This window comes from Filicampus tigris, chromosome 12 (genome assembly GCF_054856515.1).
Source record: "Filicampus tigris isolate MCC_2025a chromosome 12, RoL_Ftig_1.0, whole genome shotgun sequence".
Lineage (NCBI taxonomy): Eukaryota > Metazoa > Chordata > Actinopteri > Syngnathiformes > Syngnathidae > Filicampus > Filicampus tigris.
The window spans coordinates 23274444-23295399 of record NC_141228.1 but is presented as its reverse complement, the minus strand read 5'-3'; the positions used below and the strand labels follow the sequence as shown (position 1 = coordinate 23295399).

Below are 20956 nucleotides of genomic sequence, written 5' to 3'. Positions count from 1 at the left end.
ATTTTGAAAGAGAATGACTCAAATGCTAACATGCTAACAGTTGGTATGGTGACACATACCAAGAGCAGAATGTCTTGCGATTGTGAAATTTCAAATGACTGCTGCTAAAATTCCGCAGGTGTGGACATTCAAAAAAGGGGCAGGGCAGGGCGATGGGCGTGTCTAGGACAATGAGAGGGTGCTGTGAAAGGGTGGTTGAGGCTATAGGACGGGGCAGCAACTGGAGCGACATGCTAGCATGCTAACTGCTGGCTTACCTGCTTGTTAACCCAGGAAAGGCTGAAGGGGTTTGATCATATTAAAAGTGGTTCCTTGTGGGTTTTGAAGGGTCTGACTTTGGACAGTACGTACCTCTCCCTCTTCGCTCAGAGGAGACACTTTTTTTCTTCTCGCAGAACTTTCTCCAGTCACACTTGGCAGACTTTTCGCTTCGGGCGACACCAAAGCTTTGTTTTTCACCAGGGTGGACAAAACTGAACAGAACACAGCAGGACGTGGAGCCAATGAGGACTGATCTGGAGTGGCTTAAACTGGTCTAGATGGGTCTGTACTGGTCTGGAGTACAACCGCACAGCACAGACCAGCAGTCCATGCAGGTCTAGACCTGTGAGCATCAGTTCGTTGAAAACGAGATGGGAACATGGCGGTGCGTGTGGATCCAGGCTGGTGCATGCGCGCACAATCTAGATAAGTGATGCAGATGTGGAGATGGTGCGTGCTGGTCTGTACCGGTATAGAGCTGGTACACGGAGGTCTCGACTGGCCTAGACCTGCATGAAGTTTCATGGACTTTTGTGAACCTTCCTAGGCTGGTCTATAGTGCTGTGAAAGGAAAGCAGGTTTAATCTGTACTGGCATGGCTTGATGTGGAACTGGTCCAAGCTGGTCTGGAATGACTCAAAACTCAGTGTGAGACCTGAATGGACTGACAGGTTTAGGTTTCAGACATGTTTGGTTGTAGAGCTCCTTAATACCTTCCCTGGTGAGGTTTTCCGCCGCGCTCATGGCCTTCCCGCTGAGGTCGCTGACCATGTTGTCCACGGTGGCTTCGTGACGGAGGAAAACAGGTCGGACCACACGGTTATAGAGGACCTGGGATCCGTTCCAGGCCACGGGGGCCATGCACCACAACAGGAACAAACACTGCGGGAAGGACGACAAGAGCCGGAGAAAAGTGCGGCGTGTTGAAGCCGATGGAGGTGAGGAGGTTACCTTAAAGGCGTAGTAGAAGGGGAACCAGTAGAGGAAAATGTCCGAGAAGAACTCCCCCAGACTGAAGACTCCGTAGACCACCCAGTAGGTCAGCCATTTTGTGTCGTCTTCTTTGCTGGGACTCTCGATGGCTTTGACTCTGAACGCAATTGTCATCAATGGAATTGGTGGACCAGGAGACATTTCTGCAAGGTTTTAGTCTATTGACTAGTACACGAACCCCAAAATGGATTCCAAGGATATGGAATAAATGCTCAAAGGAACGGCGTTGTACTCTAGCCTATATCGGGGACCTCCTGAGGGACTCACGAGTAGTATGCCGGGTAGACGAAACCGATCAGGTTGCAGAGCAGGGAGGCTCCGTAACCGTAGACCAGGTAGAATCCCGTCACTGAGACCGCACCTGAGGGAAGGCCAGAAGACAGCAGATCAATTGAACTGAAGCTATGAACATAGGTAGGTAGGACACCTTCCCTTTTGTGGTAGGCGACAGGAAGCTGGCGGGGGGGCCAAGGGTCAGCACATCCCATGTGTGTGGGCAGCAGTAAAAACCAAAGGATAAGGATGCCGGTTGAACATTGTGCCGCATGCGTGCAATCGCAACAAGTTCCACAGGAAATTGAGCTTTAAGGTGAAAATAATTTGTTGCTCTCTTTCCTCAAATGTTTTTATATTGACCGCACGTGTTTGGACAATAAAGTGCACCTCATGAGAATGGGCTGAGAAATTAGCATGTTAAGACTTCTTTGCAATGTCCATGCATGCATTGCCTTTGATTTGAACATGGGCCCTCGTCAACATGGCCGCCACACGGGCACAGCCGTTAGCCGGCCTGCTGCGGCAAGTGGGCGGATGGCGTCATCTGTCCGTATCTGTGATGCTCCGGTGGAACCTCTGCGTACCAACTGAATTTCTTTCCGCCGCCCACCGAGCTGAACTCCATTTGCAATGTTAGCTTAGCATCCGCACACCTTAACTGAGTCATCGTGGCATCCGCCGTGCTTAGCATGTGCGCACCTTATGGGTCGAGAGGTGCCATGTGGCTTCAGCGGATTAACGCAATCCTCTTGGGACCTGAACACACAAACACGCATGCACACACACACAGAGCACTGCAGCATACCAGCGGCGAGGATCTTCTTCTTGACTCCCGTCTTCTCCTCAACCTTCCCCAGGAAGTCGGTGACGACGTTCTTTTCGTTGAGGAACTTCTCGGCTCGTTCTTTGGCCGCGGAGAGGAAGCTGAGCAGGCCCATGTCCTCGATGTCCTCGATGTCCTCGATGTCCTCAATGTGTTCGGCCGAGGAAGACGAAACGATTAAACCCTCAACACCTGCTGCACGCGCGGGGGGCAGTCTGATGGGATCAAAGCAGGTCACTCATTGGGCCAAATGAAAAGTGATGTCACATGTTGCCATAGTGCAGGGCTATTCAAGTGGCGGCCCGGGGGCCAGATCCGGCCCGCCAAGCATGAAAATTGCCCGAAAAGCAAAAAGGCAGACGTTCGCCACCTTGTCACACAGCGCCTGGGAAGGTAGGAGCCGCTGTGGCGTTGCGCAGTGCTACAGCTCTCTAGCGACAGTAGAAAAAGAATAAGAAAGCGGCTTCAGAGCTCTTCTTCCTGCACGTGAAATTGAGGAGACTGCAGAGCGGGAGAGCTCCAGCGTTTTCACGCCGGATGTTTCCCCCCCAAAGCAGGTGGAGGAAAGGAAGAAGCCTGAGCGGACACTCGGTCTGTAAACGCGCGGCTATTGCTACTGTGGCGGCCCGGCCCGGCCCGGCCCTCGGCCCCTTGGGTTTTTGTTAATGTGGCCCCCTGAATCATTTCGTTGAATAGCCCTGCCAGAGTGCCGCATCGCATTTGGGTTGAGTTGCCACGCCCAGCTGAGAGTTGACCCAAAACACAGACTGACATCTTGTGTACTTCAAACAGCCACACAACCTTGCATGCCCTTAATGCTAACACAGGACCCAAAACGCCATTGACAGGCTAATGATTAATGTTAATTGTTTTGTTCCGGCCATTTAAGAAACAGATGTCTGAAGACAAATAGTGAAGCAACACATGTAGACTTCACTACACTGACAGGCATATAGTCTTTATCTGCTGCAAAGAATGACTAATAGTTGAGACCGTGGGCCAGCCCGTTTTTGGGGGTGCTCAAGCACCCCCAAATTCAACCCAAGCACCTCATTTTAGCTGTATTGAATCGAATACAACAATGATCAGCCTAGCTTAATTGTTGCGTGTGTGTAAGCTATGTTTGTGGTCATCATCCCAGCACCAGCACGGACGTTTGCAATTTTTTTCTGTAAAAAAGCACCATGTTCGGGTGAGAGTCTATTACCCACAGTAACTATAACGAAATACACAAAACCTCTTCCTACTTTATTTGTATATGGTTGTCAGCACTATAGGAGAGAGAGAGGGGGGGGGGGGGGGGGTAGAAAGGGAGGAGGGAACCTGGAGCCCCGGAGAACACAGGTAACACACTCACCGAGAAGCAAAATATGAACAGTGGCTGGAGTTAAAAACATCCAATCCAGAATAAAATGTAAGATGTAGGCTAATAATTATGTATTTTCTCCTCATCAGTTGACCACATTATCGTCACACTTTGACGCATAATCTATAAACCATTTACTATTAAAAAAGTTATGAATTTATACAGATTTTTATGATACAGAATTTTTATCTTCTGGGCAATAAAACAGCTTGTTTGATAACACAGAGGTAGATTATTATTCATTACTTATTTAAATGACTGAATGAATATTTTGAATGACTGAAAGATGTTTGTATGTGGTTGTTAGTGGAAAGGGAGGGGAACACCAAAAAAGTTGATAGGTTTGCAACCCTCAAGGTCAGGCGATACAGCTTAATCTGTAAAATGTAAAGTGGAATTATAAAGTGTTGAATAGAATGCTTCATTGTCTAATAAGTTCCATGCTTCTTCTTCTGTACTCTATCAGAAATGAGTAAAAACTGGGCATGTGGCGTAGTAATAGTGTTTCTGCTAACCACAAAGTGTAATGTGCTGTTCACAAATGGGAAGTGACACTCCTGACCAGTATTGAATGGTCCTAAATCACTTTAAGTGAAATGAAAAAAAAATAAAAAATGAATGAAAACAAAAGGTGGACCTTGTTTCCCCCCCCCCCTTTAAACCTGCATTCAAACTGTTGTCACTTCTTGAGGTTTGTGTGAAAAAAGGTGAAAACTTGATTTAAGTGGGTTTGAGGCGCTATATGCAGACGATGGGAAGCTGTCATTTCATGAAAATGTTGTCCTACAGATTTGACCGGACCCTGATTTTGTGTCCGTCTTCTTCCGTGAAAACGATGAAGCAAACAATCCCAAGTTGCACCTGGGAGGCGTTCACGTCACTCGGTGTCTTGTGAGCAGGAATGCGCAGCTTGCCGCCACACGCACACTCGCCTGCGCGGCTGCGTCCGCCCGGGGCGCCCAAGCCCAAGTTGACGCCGACGTCTTTGCGGGACCCGGTCGGCCGGCCGCCGCTGCCTGTCACGTCTGCAGCTCGGCTGACATGCGAGGCTACCGCGGCGTCAAGTACCTGTTGTTTCTCTTCTGCTACGTCTTCTGGGTCAGTACAACGCACCTTTTCGAGTCTTCTTCCTTGACTGCAGGGGGCACACTTCGGACAAAGGGGCTAGCTAGCTTTCTCTGCAACGTCTCCCGGAGACTTTTGTCTCGGAGACGTTGCGTCTGCAACTGCAGGGAGGACGTCTCCGAGGCCTACTGGGAGTCAAGCCGGGGCAGGTTGATTTAAAAAGCACGTAATCACAAAAGAGTGTGAAAGACAGTTGACAAAGTGTGTCAAATAGTGGGAGCGCACAAGTGGCAAGGAAGTGTGTGTGTGTGTTTAACTGTGTCACATCAGAGCCCCCCCCAAAAAAATAAATAAATCGGGATCAATCAAGGAACGTACCGTGAGTGATGCAAGTGAAGCTTTGAGCCCTCGCCTTGCATATTTTTCACCTGTTGACGCTGAAGTCAATTCCTTCCGCGCCTTTCTGGCGCAACTTCGAGACGTGGCGATTCTCCCGCCTCAGCTTCCGACACCCGCACCGTGCGTAACCTGGCCTGAAACATGCGCACGTGATTGAATCACGCTCAAGTCTGACGGTGAAATGAACTTGCAAAGTCATCGCCAGGGAAGCGTGCGCAGCTCATCTGCAGGCAACTTTGAGTGCAATACAAATGCGATGTAATTAGCAATGCTAACTCCTTTGGACATCATGAGTGATGCCAAGAAATGTTGTGGGGTCTATTTCGCCGTGGTTTTGCACCCTAAAAAGCAGTCAACATGAAAATGGAACTTGTCAACCTGTGACTGCTCAGATGATGACAATGACCCAGAGTCTTGCTCTGCTGTCGTCCAGGTGTTGAGCGCCATCCTGATTGCGGTGGGAATCTACGCCAAGGTCGCCAAGGAGAAAGGTGAGACCTCTTGCGCACTTTAACGTCAATCAACTGGGAACGGCGCGCTTCACCCACACAGAACTCATGACCATGCCATTTGCTCTCCTCAACCAAGTTCACAGGAAGTTCTAGGCGCTTACAAGAAGTTAGTCTAACTTTCCAGGAAGTCAGCACAATTCTACAGGAAGCGATTGTAATGTTACAGGTCAGGACAGAGATATGAAGACTCGATACGCCAGCATGCTGTCGCTGCCCAACTAAGCGCGGTGTCTTAGTGGCGGCCATGTTGGGAGGGGCAAGGTTCCCTTCAAAAGGGAACGTACATTCAAAACTAGTCATAACTTCCGCATTTCTCAACCAATTTTCACAAGGGTGACTTTTTGTCAACGCCAAAATGTGTGCGTTTAAATCAGAAAATTTGAACTGAAAGACAATATATTTTTACTTGTGAAAAGTTATTCCCTGTTGCATGCAACGTGTAGACCGGCATCCTTCGAGTTGGGTTTTCTTGCTGTGCGCACACATGGAACGCGTTGCCGACTTTGTCCCCTCCTAGCTTAGCGTCACTGTAGGCGCGTAGCGCAAAAGGGGCGTGTCCTATCCACGATCGTCAAATATAAACGTGTGACATTCCAGCAAGTGAATACGTGCGTGCCATGTGAGCATGCGTGCGCGTCAACATGTGCGTTCAGATGTGGTGGACACGTTGACGTTGGACCCTGCTCTGCTCCTCATGCTGATTGGCTCCTTCACCTTCATCGTCACCTTCCTGGGATGTTTTGGCGCGCTGCGCAACGCCACCTGCCTGCTCAAGACGGTATGATGTCATACGAGAGATGACGCCAGCTCGGAATCACGTGGCCTCATGAATCGGCCGCCCGATGTCGTGTCGTGAGGTCACAGCGCGATGACATCCTGCTTTTGTTGTTCCTAGTTTGCATCCATCCTGGCACTGTTGCTTCTCCTGCAGATGACAGCGGGAATTGTGGCATATCTCTTCACCGACGTGGTAGGACGCCAGCATTTCATCGGAAATTTATTGAAAGTGGAAAAAAAAAAAAAATAATAATAATAATAATTCACAAAACTGCAGTTAATACAGGCTGACAGTCCACAACAACCCAAAATTACAATAGACCTTGCAAGCAAAAATGGGCGGTCTCCCAAGCCAAGAGTTTGTGGCAAATGGGCTCCTACACGCGCAGATGTCATTTGGTTTATGGCTTAATTTGAATAATGTTCAAATGTGCTCATGTCCAGAGAGAAGGTTAAATTGGTGGCAGCGCTAAATGTGAAGAGGCGGAATGAGGAAGTACAGGCTACAGAGCATGGCTCAGGTTTAGAAAAAAAAAAAAAATTGACTGATAGGTCATCCTTAGGCTCGTGGCCTTCCTCCATAGCTCACCATCCTTAGGATTCAAGTCCCAAAGTAGGGCACCTGGCTGGCATGGGCCAAACAACCCCATCATAAATCAAGTCCAAGCTTAAGCTAACAGCATGCTAACAATAGGCCAGCTAGCACTACCAATTTACAAAACTCACATCCTAACGTTAGCATAAGAAATTAAAATGTACAGACATCATCAGTCACATAGAAGCACACATTCGCATTAGCATAAATTAGCATTGTGGCTAATGCCAACGAGTGATGATTTCAAACTCACCAGTTCAGTAGTTTTTGGAAAAGTGCACATAAAGAGGTCAGGTGTACATGTGGAATCATTGAACCTGCCCTGCAGCTGTTGATCCTTGACTTCTCTCTCACCCAAGTGAGGGTGACAATGCGCATTGCAAGGCAGCTCATATAGTGCCTAGCTGACTGAGGATTGGACAATTGACATCATGTGTCAAGGTGGGTTCAGGTACTGGTGAAAATGTGGGGCCAGATAACATTAAGGCAAAAACTGATCATTTGAATCCTGGCTGCAAGTGCTCAGATGGCATCCTGCACTAGTACCCTCTGTCTTCACCGGTAGGGCAACTTGGTCAAATGTTTTTGGGTAGGAAAAAGGCTTTTTAAAACAAAGCCTCTAAATGTCTCTCACACGTGCGCGTGCGTGCACACACTTTGTCTCTTTCTCACACAGTCGCTTTGCCACAATTGTCTCTCACTTTGTCTCTTACACACTTTTTCCGATTCAGTTGGGGTACTACTGACATCACACAGTTCTATTTAACATCTAACACTTAACTAGAAGTAGGCTACTAGGCTAGTAGGCTACTACACACAAATGTCATCTAGCGCACAATTTTGCTCCACAATTCTTGTGAGTATGCTAATCTTCCGCTAGTGTGCACACATGTAGCCTATACGGTAGTGGGGGGAAAAACGTTAGTACGGGGAGTTGTTCTACAAGTGCACTGAATTGTTTTCAGAATGAGGAAAAAGGATGTCTTAGTGCAGGATTGGCAGAATGTGGATTCGATGGCCTCCTTGGTGACGTGAGCGGAACTTTGTTGTGGAGGTGATGGAGCGGACGGAGCGTCTGATGATGAAAACCGTCGTTGGCTATCGGGAGGATCGCGACTTGGAGAACGCCATCGACTTCGTCCAGAAGAAGGTGCGCCCGCGCGCGGGCGAGCGTGCGCGCTTTCACGTGACGGTGTGCGCCTGTAGTTCCAGTGCTGCGGCGTGGAGGGCTACAAGGATTGGTCGAGGAACGTCTACTTCGAGTGCTCCGACGACAATCCCAGCTTGGAGGCCTGCGGTGTCCCCTTCTCCTGCTGCGTTGTCCCCGGCAACCAGGTCACTCCCTCCATCCCTCCTTCCTTCCCACAAGCATCCAGAAAATACTTAAGACGGTGGGCCCCGAATGGCCCCCGGGCCACTCTAAATAAACAGCTGGGTTCAAAATCACACAATTTGGGGTCAAAAATGGACCGATACTCTACGTGGGTCAATTCGACCGACCGTCTTGCGTTCTTTTGTGCAAGAGCCCCTTTTTTTCCAAAAACAACCCAGAAAGTTGGGTCAAATTGACCCAAGTAGTGGATCAGTCCATTTTCGACCCAACTGCTTTTAGAGGGAAGTGAGGACACCACTGGCTTGCAGAGGAGGAGAGGAGAGGAGAGAGAGGCGAAACGGGCACTGAGAGAGAGAGAGAGAGAGAGAGAGAGCAAGAAAGCATGGAAGAGAGAGACAGACAGAAGGAGAGAAAGGAACAGACAAATGGATGGAGACGAGAAAGAGAGCAAGAGATACACACTCTAAAAAACAGTTGGGTTAAAAAGAACACAATTGGGGTTTAAAAATGGACGATCCACTAATTGGGTCAATTTGACCCACCTTTTTGCTTCAAAATTACTCATTTTGGAGTTGTTTTATGCAAAAAACAAGAAAGTGGTTCAAATTGACCCAATTTGTGTATCGGTCCATTTTTGGCCCCAAATTGTGTTCTTTTTAACCCAACTGTTTAGAGTGCATGAAGGAGGTGACCACTTGTGAAACAATGGGTCGCCCCAGTCAGAGAAAAAACAAAACAAAAAAAAAACACCTTCAAACCGGTCCTCAGCCCGAGTCCTGAGATCCGGTCCTAGGTGTGACCTTAAAGCGACGGGGTGCCCACGCTCATGCTCGCGCCCACGCTTGCGCCTGCGCCCGCGCCCACGCCCACGCTTGCGCTCGCGCCCACGCTTGCGCTCGCGCCCACGCTTGCGCTCGCGCCCACGCTCACGCCGCTGTCCCTTGCCAGTCGGTGCTGAACACCATGTGCGGCTTTGGGACGCAGCGGCAGGAGCGCTCACGGGCCCAGCGGGACGTTTTCCCGGACGGATGTTTGGACAAGATGGCGCGGTGGCTCAAGCAAAACGTCAGCATGGCGGGCGGCCTCGCCGGCGGGCTGCTGCTTCTCCAGGTAAGACGCCGTCATCGTTTCAACGCAAAAGCCAAAACAAGCGGCAAGACTCTGTTGTTATGGAGGAAAGCCAAACGGGAGTAAAGTAAGGGGCTGTCATAGACGTTCGAAAGATGTGTATTTATTTCTTTTTTGTTTAAAAAAAAGAGCTGAGAAAATGTTGCATTTTAGCCTACATTTGAAATTGTGTGAGGTTCTGATGAATTCAAGGCAATCATGTTTTGGTTTGTTTGTTTGTTCACATGCGTGTGCGTGCGTCCACGCGTGCCCAGGCCTGCATGATGTCGCTGGCGTGGGCTCAGGTGTGCTGGATCAACAAAGTTGAGCGGCGCAAGGCGGCGCTAGCGAGCAGGAGCGCCTCGTTGCGTAAGACGGACGACGTCTGGCTTCCTGCCTTTGCCGACTTTGGCGACCGCTGAGACCACGCGGCAACAGCAAAAGGATTTGTTGCCGTGCTGACCAGCGCCGACCGATGTTAGCAGATAAAACACACACACACATTCTCACGGATGAGGTTACTCAGTGGGTCACTGACACTTGACATCCCCTCAAAGGCTTGTTTGACAGCCGCAAACCTGCTGAGGAAAAGTCTAAATAAAGGAAGCATGAAAAAAAAAAAAAAAGTCCAAAGTTGTGCTTTTGGCACCAACTTGGTGCCAAGGAACTCATTTGGAGAGCGCCACTTAGACAAAAGTAGTGTTTCAGCACCAAGGAACTAATTGGAGGTGAGGTGTTTCACTTAGACAAGAGTAGTGCTTTGGCACCAACTGTTGAGGGTGTGACATGAAAACTTTTTAGGCAAAACTAGTGCTAAACGGTCATCGGTTTGTTCAGCTTTGCCGTGTGCTAGGTGGCGACCTCCGATGATGTTTGCCTGCTGTTCAAGAAGAAAATTTAGCGGACGGGCGGACGGATGGACGGCCTTCTCGGACGCTACCCATGGCAAGATCCTTTACCAAAAATAAAACCAGCGTGACGCCTCGCAAAGGCCACGCAAAGGCCACGCAAAGGCAAAGGGCGCACGTCACAAGGAAGCCACTTGACAGTCCCTTTGCCGCTTTCATCTTTGGCCACGTGCAAGACGGTCGACCGCATTGGCACAAAGTTCACTTTGTGAAGTCCGAATCAAGAAAAACCTTTGCGAGTGACGAAAGACGTTGTTACAAAAACGTTTAATTTCACACATTGTCACCAGAACAATAAGAAAATTTTAAAAAAAACAGTAGAAAAAGTCAGCATTAGTTGAAAACTTGGCAGACAGAAGACATCCACATTTAAGACACACTTGGTTGACTTGGAAAAACAAAAACGCGCGCACACGCACACACACACACACACACACCCACAAGACTAGTCGATCCAAATAAAATCAAAGTGAGTGTTGACACGTTAGCTGCTTTGTTGACGTTGTGACCCTGAAACCGGAAAGAGGAAGTAAAGCACAAGAGCTCGACAGGAAGCCAGCATGATGAAAGGACTAATGCTACGTTCACACCAAACGCGAATGAAGCCTTCCGAGTCGCTTGATCCGCTCGGGGTTTGACCGCGAGAAATTTGAATCTTGAATGCTGCAGCTGCTCATTCGCTCACAGCGGAGAGGGGAGGGGCTTCGCTTGGTAGTAGACTACGTCAGCATTTTTCAACATCACAATCAAATGACCGACACACTGTGCTAATGCTAATAATATTGCTGTCTTGTCTAGGTAAAGTTCAAGAACTGAAAGAAAAAAAAAAAAGCCTCCCCGAGTGAACAGGACGCTGTTTGGCTGTGTGTGACATAGTATGCCCGACGCCGACTGGCTGCCGCGAGGCGGAAAGGCAAAAAAGTTGACTTGTTTAATACGCGACCAATGGGGCGAACGGACGGATTTTCGGTGCTTCGCTCGGCGTCCCTCCGCGTCCCACCGCTCCAAACGCATCATTCGACCGCGGCCGCCCGCGCGAACTACATTGACTCCAATTCAAACGCGCCGCCAGAAACTCATCATCCGCGTTTGGTGCGAACGTAGCATAACAATGTAGATAACAAGAAAAGGAAAACATTTCTTGACATATAATTCTAGGTTGTTTAGTTGAAGTTTGTCAACATTTTGTTTAGGATAGAATTGTACTGGGATGTCTGATTGTTTGTACAGATTTTGTTGTTTGTTTGTTCCCATTGCCAAAGGAAATGTTATTGAATCCTAAAATTGAATATTCTGTCAATTCCAAAAACAATGCCGCTGACTCGCATTCGGGAGAAGCGAAGCCACCGGCGGCCATCTTGCGTGGCCACTCAATCAGCCCGCCTAACACGAATACATTGATTTCCACACGGCGTTTTCACGTTACTTTCAGTCTCGATGGCAAAAATGCCACCGTGTAGAAGCGCTACATGCACATTTCATTGGGAGGAAAGCACATTTCAAATCCTCTATCATCAGCTACATCTCGGAGTGCTAAGCAACGATTCGCCCGCATCTGCAGGAATGTTGTCCGAAGCATCAAAAATGAAATGAAGGCAAAGCCCATCGGGGCAGCATTCGCTGCCAAATGTCAACCTGACGTTCGGAGGTCACAATTCACAATATGGAGACAGTATACTGTGAGCGGGCGAAGCCAAAAATGAACGGGGCTTCTCTGAGACGCTCTCCTGACTCCATCTGGTGACGTGGGAGGAAACGCTGCACTCGGAACACAGCCAATTTGCAGCCAAGAGCCAACAAGTAGCAGTGGCGACCTAAGATGGCCGCCAGGGGCCGCTTGCTAGTCCGCTCATTTCCAAGTCCGTGTGTCCCGCGCGTGCACTCGCACAAATGCATGAAGACCGCTTAGGTCACATGGAGGTCATGCGGAAAACTGCCCCCACGTCCTCATCGCCGCGGTAACAGCGGCTAGCCGGGTTAGCGCTCACACCTGGCAGATGTTGTAGTAGACAGTGTGCGCGTGCCTCTCGAACGCCGCGTGGTCGTCTCCGTGCGTGTGCACGTGTGTCATGGGCACGTCCGTGTGCTCAGCGCCGCCGCCGCCGCGCTCGTGCGTGCCGTACGACGGGACACTCTGCGGGGGAAGCAGACGCCGTTACGCCATTAGCGCGTGCTGCCAAATTGCCAGTTTCAGACCGATGGGGGGGTCTCATCTTTCCCCATTGAAATGAATGAATACAAAAAAAGGGTGCAAGTGTTTTTTTTTCCTTTCTTTGTTGGGAAAACATAAGATTGTAATTTTAGTCATACACCCTTAGAAAAAAAAAACCTGAACAAGAAAACTGCCCCCCCCAAAAAATGAATGAAACCAAACACTTGGCAAGAAATCAGACAAATAGTTAATAAAGTAGTAAATATTTAAAATGGAAGTCACCCCAAACATAATTTTTTCAAGAATATGTTCTATGCAAGCCTACTAGTTGAAACAAGGCATTCTGACAAATATTGTGTTTGTGGAATATGATTTAAGTATGAAAATGCACCCCTTTTGAGCCATCTCTGGGGGCGGCCATTTTCTGACTTCTGTCGACTGAAAATGACATCACAGTTGCTCAGGTAATGAACAATCACAGCTTAGCTTTAGAAAACAGGCAAGTTGTGAATGGTCGTTACCTGAGCCCTGAGTAATTGTGATGTCATTTCCAGTCGACAGCAAGTGGCAAAATGGCCGCCCCCGGAGATGGCAAAAAACGGCTGAATTAACGCTTATGCCACGAAGGCAATATCAATGCCGCAGAATGCCGTGTTTCAACTAGTGGGCCATATCCTTGAAAAAATTATAGTTGGGTTCATTTCCCCCCTTTAAGTCAAACGAAAATATTTTGGGGGAAACATGATAAAAATCTAAAGCAAACAAAACTGACAATAATGTGACAAAACCTGCACAGAAAACTGGCAACAACGTGACAAAACCAAAGTAAAGTCGAAGAAATGTGGCTACAACCTTAAATGGAGCTTTATATAGTAGGAATTTCAAATTGTGGTGGTGGGGGGAAAAGGGGGTGTTGTCAGTCTGGCTGAACCAGAAGGAAGTGTCGCTTCTTCTTTCTATTTTTTTTTGTCAAATGTTGAAGTCAAACCTATCTCATTTTACCAAAGATTTTCTGGCAATTTTGTGGAAACATTCTACCGTGTTGGCGTGTGCGCGCGCGTACCTTTCCCTCGCTGCTGAGGGGGAAGTCCTTGCGACACAGGTGTGCGATGATGCCGGCCGCCAAGGCGTCGCCCAGCACGTTGATCATGGTACGAAATCGGTCCCTGCGCACGCACGCACGCACGCACACGCACGCAAGCACGCATCACATGACCGGCACATGACAACAGGACGTTCGGCGTATGTGAGTGACAAACACAAATATACACACACATGCAAACACATACAGAAACACACACACACAAAGGCACAAGCTCCCACAAAAAGACACAAACGTGCACACGCACATGCACGCCCACACGCCGCCGCCGACCTACAGGATCCAATCGATGGCCACGATGAGCGTGATGTCATCGGGGGGCAGGCCCACGGAGGTGAGCACGATCACCATGGTAACCAGGCCCGCCTGAGGGATGCCGGCCGCGCCGATGCTGGCGGCCGTGGCGGTGATGCTGGCGGGCGCACAAACAGGGTCAGGCGTGGCGGCGGCGGCGGCGGCGCCCCCCAGCCGACCCCCCCGCACCGGCGGCGGCCGTTACCTGATGGTGACCAGCTGGCCGAAGTCCAGCTCGTAGTCGTTGACCTGCGCAATGAAGATGGCGGCCACGGCCTCGTAGAGCGCCGTGCCGTCCATGTTGATGGTGGCGCCCACGGGCAGCACGAAGCGGGCGATCTGCCGGTCCACGTGGCACTTCTCCAGGAGACACTTCATGGTGATGGGCAGCGTGGCCGAGCTGGACGGCGAGCCAAGTTTTGGAGCAAATTTGACTTCCGCTGTTTTCATGGATTTATTGATTGATTTGATTTTTCTAAAGCCTCTCAAGGATTGAGGAACAAACCCACAAACGTCAGGTTGGCAGACGGCCACCCTCCCGCCGGAGCCATTGCGCTCCTAACGGGACTTTTGAAAATCAACAACGTCAGGCCGAATATCTGGACCTCCAAAAGAAGGATTTGGGGGTGGGGTCTCCTTTTGGAGACACCCCTCATTTACTAACTCACAGTAGGTGTGACATGGCTCGTGTGGCAGTTTCATAAGCTGAAGTTTGTTGCTACGTTCCTCAACCCTTGTGCGACTTTATTTTTTTTAAATTCACGGATGCAATGCAAGTCAAACTGACTCAAAACTCTGACTTTGAATTTGTGAGTGAAAAAAGGTTTTTCTGTGTAAAATTGCCTCTGACTAAGTGTACATTTGACTCTGTTGAGACCGGGACCAAATCCAACCTTTGCGGAGTAAAATGTACTCAGCCAAATAGACCGTGAGCGGTCCAGGCGCCTTGATTCAACGTGCGCGGATGGCCGCCACCTGGACGTTGGTTGCCCTTTGACCCGCATTTTGATGGGTGGTGTCATCTGCGCCGCTTTTTTCGCAAGGGCAGCCAGAGGTAGCGTCGGAAGCCCCCTTTCCCCACTGACCTGGACGAGGTGGCCAGGGCGATGACCAAGGCCTGCAGCAGGCCGCGGATGAACGTGAACGGGTTCTTCTTGGTCAGCAGGAAGTAGAAGAGGGGCAGCAGCACCAGGCCGTGCACGAAGAGGCCGGCCAGGACGGTGACGCCGTACCAGCCCAACTTCCGGCCCAAAGTGCTCGGGTCCTGCATGTCCAGGATCTTACCGGCCACCAGGAAGACGATGCCGAACGGGAAGTACCTGAAAGCGCACCGGTGGGCATGTTGGGCATGGCTGTTAGCGCGCTAGCATCTGTTAGCAAACAGCTCACCACACGGCGGCGTTGATGATCTTCATGACGCACTCGTTGATGCACTGGCACACGTTGACCAAGGGCGCGCCGCGCTCGCCCATCCTGCCCAGCAACAGGCCTGCCATGCATCACATCACACCGCACACGCGTCGAGAGTTCGCAAGAGAGACTAAGGCTACGTTAAAGCTCTTAAAGGTCTTAAAGCTCAATTGGGATTTGTGCTTGGAAGGTGCCATTATGAATTCATTTTGTATTATCTGGAGGATCCTTGAGAAGGGCCCGCAAATGGGAGAATGCCGCAGATGGGTCCTTGAGACATGGAAGGAGTTTTAAAGATGCGGCAGTCCCGCAAAAACGCAAGTTGTGGGTCGAGACGCACTCGAGGGTTCAAAGACGGGGCACGGCAGCGGCGGCGGCCGTCCGGCGCCACTCACCCATGGTGGCCGAGAAGATGACGATGCCGAGCACGTTCATCTGCTGGCTGCTTCCCGGGCTCGTCTTGTACGTCACCTCGGGCGGCGGCGTCAGCTCCAGCAGAACCGTCCGGCCTTTGGCCTCAGAGTCGCCGGGCACCACGTACACGAAGTTGGGCGTCACCGTCCGGGCGGGCACCTTCAGGATGGGCACCAGGTCCGTCTTGTACTGAACACGCAAACGCAAAGCGTGAGAGCGGAGCGGAGCGGCGCGCGCCAGCCAAAGCGGCGGTCGGGCCGCGCTCACCTGCTGGAAGGTGGCCTCGATCAGATTGGACGGGACCATGTTCCTGTGGGCGGGTCGGAGAGCGGTCAAAGGTGCAGAGAAGGGGCGTGGCCCGCACGCCAACGTGCCGCTAAGAGCTAAGCTGGCACTCAGCCGCGGAAATGACTAAAAATACGGCCGTTAGCCTGACAGCTAATTGGATTCACGTGAATGTGCGTGCGTGAGAGTGCGCTTGTTTGTGTTTGCATGCGTATGTGTGTCACAGTGCGTGTGGTCTCAGGCTGCCGGTGACTGCGTGTGTTAGAATGTGTGCGCACGTGTGTGAGGAAGCAGGGTGTCCGTGTTTGGATGTGAGCACGTCTGCGGTGTCTTGTGTTTGCCGAAGTGTTTCGGGTTGCCAAGCGCGTGTCGTTAGCATGCTAGCAGATGTAACTGTAAAGGCGGAGTTCAGCGGACGCTCGGCACGGCGGGCCGACCTGATGAGGTCGAGGAGGGCGTCGGCCGAGGTCATGACGGGCCCGCCCCCCAGCCGGTTGCTCTCCATGTCGGTGCCCACGCCCGGCTTGATGATGACCACCAGCACGATGCCCACCACCACCGCCATGAAGGTGGTCCACAGGTAGTACGTCACCGTCAGCACGCCCATGCGGCAGCAGGCCCGAGACTCCATCGACGACAGGCCCGACATCAAGCTGCGCACACGCAAACGCACAAAACACGCATCCATGCGCGCGCACCAAGATCAACACAAACCAGGTTCACGTAGTTTGGGATTTTTCCTTAGAGTCACATTTTATTTCATTTTGACTTTTGCTTTGTTTTTAGAGCAGATTTGTCCGTTTTTATTCATTTGTATTTTTTTTTTATGTTTCAATTTAGCTACATTTTTATGAAATTTAGTTACCTTTTTTTTTTTTTTTTTTTTACTTATTTGTCGAGTGCAAGTAAAAGAAAGGAAGGAAAAGGCCACAAAATATTGTGTCATAAAGTAAAGTCAAGTCCAATGCTCAAAGGGCCATCTGACCTCCTTCTTGTGTACGGCTGAACAGTAATACCGAAATTAATTCAACCTTGAAAGCTCAGATATGATATTCAGTGAAATCAAAGGACATTTTCACTTTATCTTTAGTTAGTTTTATAAATGTAAGGTGTGGTTTTAGCTAGGATTTTTTTTAAAGCGTTTTTGTTTTTATTTTATTTTGTCAACATTTCCCCTCACCCCCCAATGTTAGTTTGAGTTATTTGTGTTTGCATGTTGCCGCGCGGCCTATGGCGGGCCACGCCTACCTGGAGGTGATGAGCGGCAGGATGAGCATCTTCAGCATCCTCATGAGAAGTTCGCCAGGGAAGGAGAAGTAGATCTTGGCCTGCGTTGCAAAACAAAAGCAGCCTTTCGCAATCAACGCGTCAAGTGTACTGCACTGCTGGCCCATCAGTTGACTTGGCAACCTGGCAAGTTTAAAGACTGAAGGACCATCCAACTGAAGTTGCTCTGTTTCAAACTTTTGTGGAACAGCTTTTGGTATTAGCATTATTATACACTTCAATAGAACTAGATCAAGGAATTTCAGTTCTCTCAGAATTTATGAGCAGTTACGAAACGATTTTGGCCTGTCAGCACCTCCAAATTGTGCCAGAAGTCCTAAAACATGCAACAGTTGGACAGGCATGCGGGTTTAGGTTTATTGGGAAATTTCGGCCAAAAGGTCCAAAGCCAGCATGTTTTTGTGAGAGAAGTATTTTGAAATCCCACACGCGCAGTATTCCTTAAAGCGGAAGTCAACCCAAGCATATTTTGCTCAAGAAGATGTTCCCAGCAGGCCCACTTGTTGAATCGCTGCATTCTGATTAATATTGCGTTTGTGGAATTGAGTAAAATGCACCCGTTTTTAGCCATCTCAGGGGGCGGCCATTTTGTCACTTCTGTCGGATGAAAATGACATCCCAGTTGCGCGGGTAACAACGGGTGAGCTGTGATTGCTCGTTATCTGAGCCCTGAGCATCTGTGATGTCATTTTCAGAAGTGACAAAATGGCTGCCCCTGAGATGGACAAAAACGGGTGCATTTTACACAATTCCACAAACGCAATATTAATCAGAATGCCGCGATTCAACTAGTGGGCCTGCACGGGCCACATTCTTGAACAAAATATGCTTGGGTTGACTTCCCCGTTAAACTTGGAACACTGGACAATAATCCATATACTTTGCAGACCACAATTCTCTTCTTCGTCTCCTTGCATATAACACACCAAGTAAACTTAGTTCAAACTACGTTCAATTTGTCACTTCAAACGAGAAACTATCTTAAAACATGACATCGATCGCGTTCATCACCTACAGCTTGATAGTGAAGTCTCATTGATGGTGTGCATGGCAGCAACACGCTTCTGAACAATACGCTTCCGTATTGTGGAAAAACGAAAAAGCCAAGTAAATTTTGATAAAGTGCAACCTTATCACGTTGAAAGAGTGATCATGAAAACATAATACGGAACATTTTTTTCTGGCATGGCAGCAATGTGATTGTGTCCCTTCCTATTTCGGTGTGGTGGCATTTTGGCCCGCATTTGCGGTATTTGAGGCGCAGGCGGCCGGTACCTGCGTGGAGAGCTGCGTGCCCCTCAGTATGAATCCCAGCGTGCAGCCCGTCAGCACGGCCGCCACGGACAAGGTCAGCAGGCCGTTCCTCTTGGCGAAGTTCCGCAGCGCCAGGCGGACGTTGCGGCTCACCGGGGCGCGGAGGAAGGACTTGAGGCCGTCCGCCGTTCCTCCTCCATCTGCGGCCGCGCAGAACGAACGTTCGGAGCGAGCGTCGTCCTCGCCGCCGCCGCCGGCCAGCAGAAGCTCGTCCATGACGGTAGCGGGCAAACGGCAAGCGAAGGGCGGCAGCTCGGCAACTTCTCCTGCGGGAGGAGCGGGATTAAGTCGCCGCAGACTTAGCGGGACTAAGAGGCTTAGCAACAGGTACCGCGCTTACACTCTTCTTCCTCGGTGGACCCTGGGCAAGTCGGGTTCAGAGGTCAACTTGGGCTCAGGAAACAATTGAAAAGCGTCTTCAAGGGCAGCGGTTAAAGACAAAGATGTCAATCGCTCGGGCCCGCCGCACAGCAACAAACTCTGCGACCCTGCATCGGCTTTTGGGGCTCTACTCGACTGTTTTGTTTTTCAATGAACCTAAAAACATGGCGCGATTGTCAAAGACGAAGCAGAAGGCTAAGAATAAAACAAGGCTGTGTGGATACTTGAAGAAACTCACGGTGCACCTGCGCATTTTGTCAACAGTGAATCATTGCTAGCCGCAGGTATATGGCCGGCTGGATCTAGCTTACGACTGAAATCTGGGAATGTTTTGGGGTCTCTCTCTGAAAGCTCATGTGCAATTTTTGATCGGGTGTTACAAATGCGACACCGAGAGGCCGCAGTTCCAAGATGGACTTTGCTGTCGCGCTCTCCGGACTTGCATCAGCATTTCTTGGACACTGGAGTCAAAAGAGGGGCGGGTCCTTCAACCGATCACCACCCGGTGGTCTGCCGACGCCGATGATGGGAAAGATGGCGGTCCGGCCGACGTCTGCTGGGAACATTTGGCAGTGTACCCCGGTCAGAAGGCTTTCCGACTCCCGCCTCCAGAGGAAGGGGACATTTGAGAGGGCCGAGTTCTTCTTCGCTTTCATTGTTGAGGCAGTAAACTGGCGTAAGAAGGTGGCGATCCCCAAACCTTACGGTGGACACTGGTGGTGAGGGATGCCATCATGCTGACGGGCCTTTTTTAGTCCACGGGACTCCAGAGGAAGCTGATGAATAGCAGCACGCCAAGCGGAATGCGGCAATGCGGTTGCTGATCAAGAAACTCTGGCATGGGAGGAATTCGGGGAGGTCACGAAGGACTTTTGGACTGCCTCGGATAAGTTCCGTTCCACCAGTCGGTGGCGCAGTTGGAGGCTTGAGTGGTGAATTATTGATGCTAGAAAGATTGCCACTGCCAGACTGCGTCTACTCTAACCCCTCCCCTGGGATTCCTCCTCTCAAACTAATTATTAAGAGGTATTAACTCATTCACTGCCAGACATTTTCAGGCCTTCTTATTCCTTAATGTTAGAAAAAAATATATAAACGAGTTCTTGAAATTGATTGTCTGGACTGTGAAAAGACATAAATATGTTTTTGGCAGTGAATGAGTTTTAGTTGGCCTAATGGAACAAAAATGACTGAACATAGGTTGTCAGACTGCACGGTTTCAAAAGAACTTGACGCCACTTTTCTGGAGTGACGGCCAATGTTGGTCTCTAGTGCGAAAATGTGGTGGTAAAGGGTTATGGCTCACATTCTTTCAAGGTGGCACCTTCCCCAACCATTGCTAGAATTACAACTTCCTTTTGAAGGGCAAGTCAACTCAAACATTTCCTTTACAACAATCTGTTCCGTACGGCCCAACTAAGCAGCAAAATCCAGCTGTTTTGTTCTGTCAGGGGGCGGCCATTTTGTCAACTGGAAATGACATCACAGTGCTCAGGGAACGACCAATCACGGGTCAACTATTTGGCGCGTTTGCGAGCTGAGCCCTGACTGGTCGTTCCCTGAGCAACTATGTCATTTTCAGTTTACCTTTGCTGTCAGTAGAGGCCATTTTGATAAATCGATACGAAACCTTGTTGAACTTAAGTGTCCAAATGCTTGGGATTTCAGCTCCTCAACAGCAGACCTCTCCCATACTCCATGAAAGCAGACAGATTCTTTGTGTGTTTTTAATATATACACAAGACATTTGCATACACCGGAAAGCAACTTTTTGGCCAATTTTCTGACGGATGTTACGGAACAAACTAGTAATCAATTTATTTTTGTGCATTTATTGCACCGTCAATTTGTTTTTAATGAATAATTGATTAAAGGGAAAAATTCTCAGATGAATTGATTATT

The 20956-nt window shown here is 49.6% G+C and overlaps 3 protein-coding genes across 5 annotated transcripts; 1 reads left to right on the top strand and 2 right to left on the bottom strand.

Moving 5' to 3' along the window:
* Positions 1-479: 479 nt before the first annotated feature.
* Positions 480-3031, bottom strand: reep6 (receptor accessory protein 6). The gene is given in 5 exon segments (XM_086046555.1): positions 480-902; positions 904-1143; positions 1213-1351; positions 1522-1615; positions 2336-3031. Coding segments are annotated over 5 exon segments (726 nt in total). The 5' UTR covers positions 2469-3031; the 3' UTR covers positions 480-782.
* Positions 3032-4565: 1534 nt separating this feature from the next.
* LOC147139248 (tetraspanin-33) lies at positions 4566-10141 on the top strand. 2 transcript variants are annotated; one of them, XM_086046551.1, is made up of 8 exons: positions 4566-4817; positions 5617-5674; positions 6349-6473; positions 6591-6665; positions 8122-8217; positions 8274-8402; positions 9349-9510; positions 9783-10139. In XM_086046551.1, the coding sequence occupies exons 1-8, from the start codon at positions 4761-4763 to the stop codon at positions 9927-9929; spliced, it is 849 nt and encodes a 282-aa protein (XP_085902677.1). In that variant the 5' UTR covers positions 4566-4760; the 3' UTR covers positions 9930-10139. The 2 variants fall into 2 exon arrangements, with proteins under 2 accessions (XP_085902677.1, XP_085902678.1); XM_086046552.1 differs by lacking the exon at positions 4566-4817 and having other exon boundaries at positions 5621-5674; positions 6293-6473; positions 9783-10141.
* Positions 10142-10663: 522 nt separating this feature from the next.
* slc1a8a (solute carrier family 1 member 8a) lies at positions 10664-20916 on the bottom strand. Of its 2 annotated transcripts, none has more exons than XM_086046545.1 (13): positions 19293-20916; positions 19014-19210; positions 18635-18939; positions 17321-17400; positions 16510-16725; positions 16055-16097; positions 15769-15976; positions 15353-15452; positions 15049-15282; positions 14169-14363; positions 13947-14081; positions 13631-13733; positions 10664-12549 (listed from the first exon to the last, which is right to left on the bottom strand). In XM_086046545.1, exons 3-13 carry the CDS (start codon positions 18887-18889, stop codon positions 12400-12402), a joined length of 1719 nt encoding a protein of 572 aa, XP_085902671.1. In that variant the 5' UTR covers positions 18890-18939; positions 19014-19210; positions 19293-20916; the 3' UTR covers positions 10664-12399. The 2 variants fall into 2 exon arrangements, with proteins under 2 accessions (XP_085902671.1, XP_085902672.1); XM_086046546.1 differs by having other exon boundaries at positions 19300-20916.
* Positions 20917-20956: the final 40 nt, after the last annotated feature.

Excerpts from the sequence above, each read along its gene's own strand:
- LOC147139248 (XM_086046551.1), top strand. The coding sequence starts at position 4,761 with ATGCGAGGCTACCGCGGCGTCAAGTACCTGTTGTTTCTCTTCTGCTAC. Across the intron at positions 4,818-5,616 it reads TCTTCTGCTACGTCTTCTGG|GTGTTGAGCGCCATCCTGAT; the intron begins GTCAGTACAACG and ends GCTGTCGTCCAG. Across the intron at positions 6,474-6,590 it reads CCACCTGCCTGCTCAAGACG|TTTGCATCCATCCTGGCACT; the intron begins GTATGATGTCAT and ends TGTTGTTCCTAG.
- slc1a8a (XM_086046545.1), bottom strand. The coding sequence starts at position 18,889 with ATGGACGAGCTTCTGCTGGCCGGCGGCGGCGGCGAGGACGACGCTCGC. Across the intron at positions 14,082-14,168 it reads GGCCAGCTGGTCACCATCAG|CATCACCGCCACGGCCGCCA; the intron begins GTAACGGCCGCC and ends TGCGCCCGCCAG. Across the intron at positions 12,550-13,630 it reads CCCTCAGCAGCGAGGGAAAG|AGTGTCCCGTCGTACGGCAC; the intron begins GTACGCGCGCGC and ends CTTCCCCCGCAG.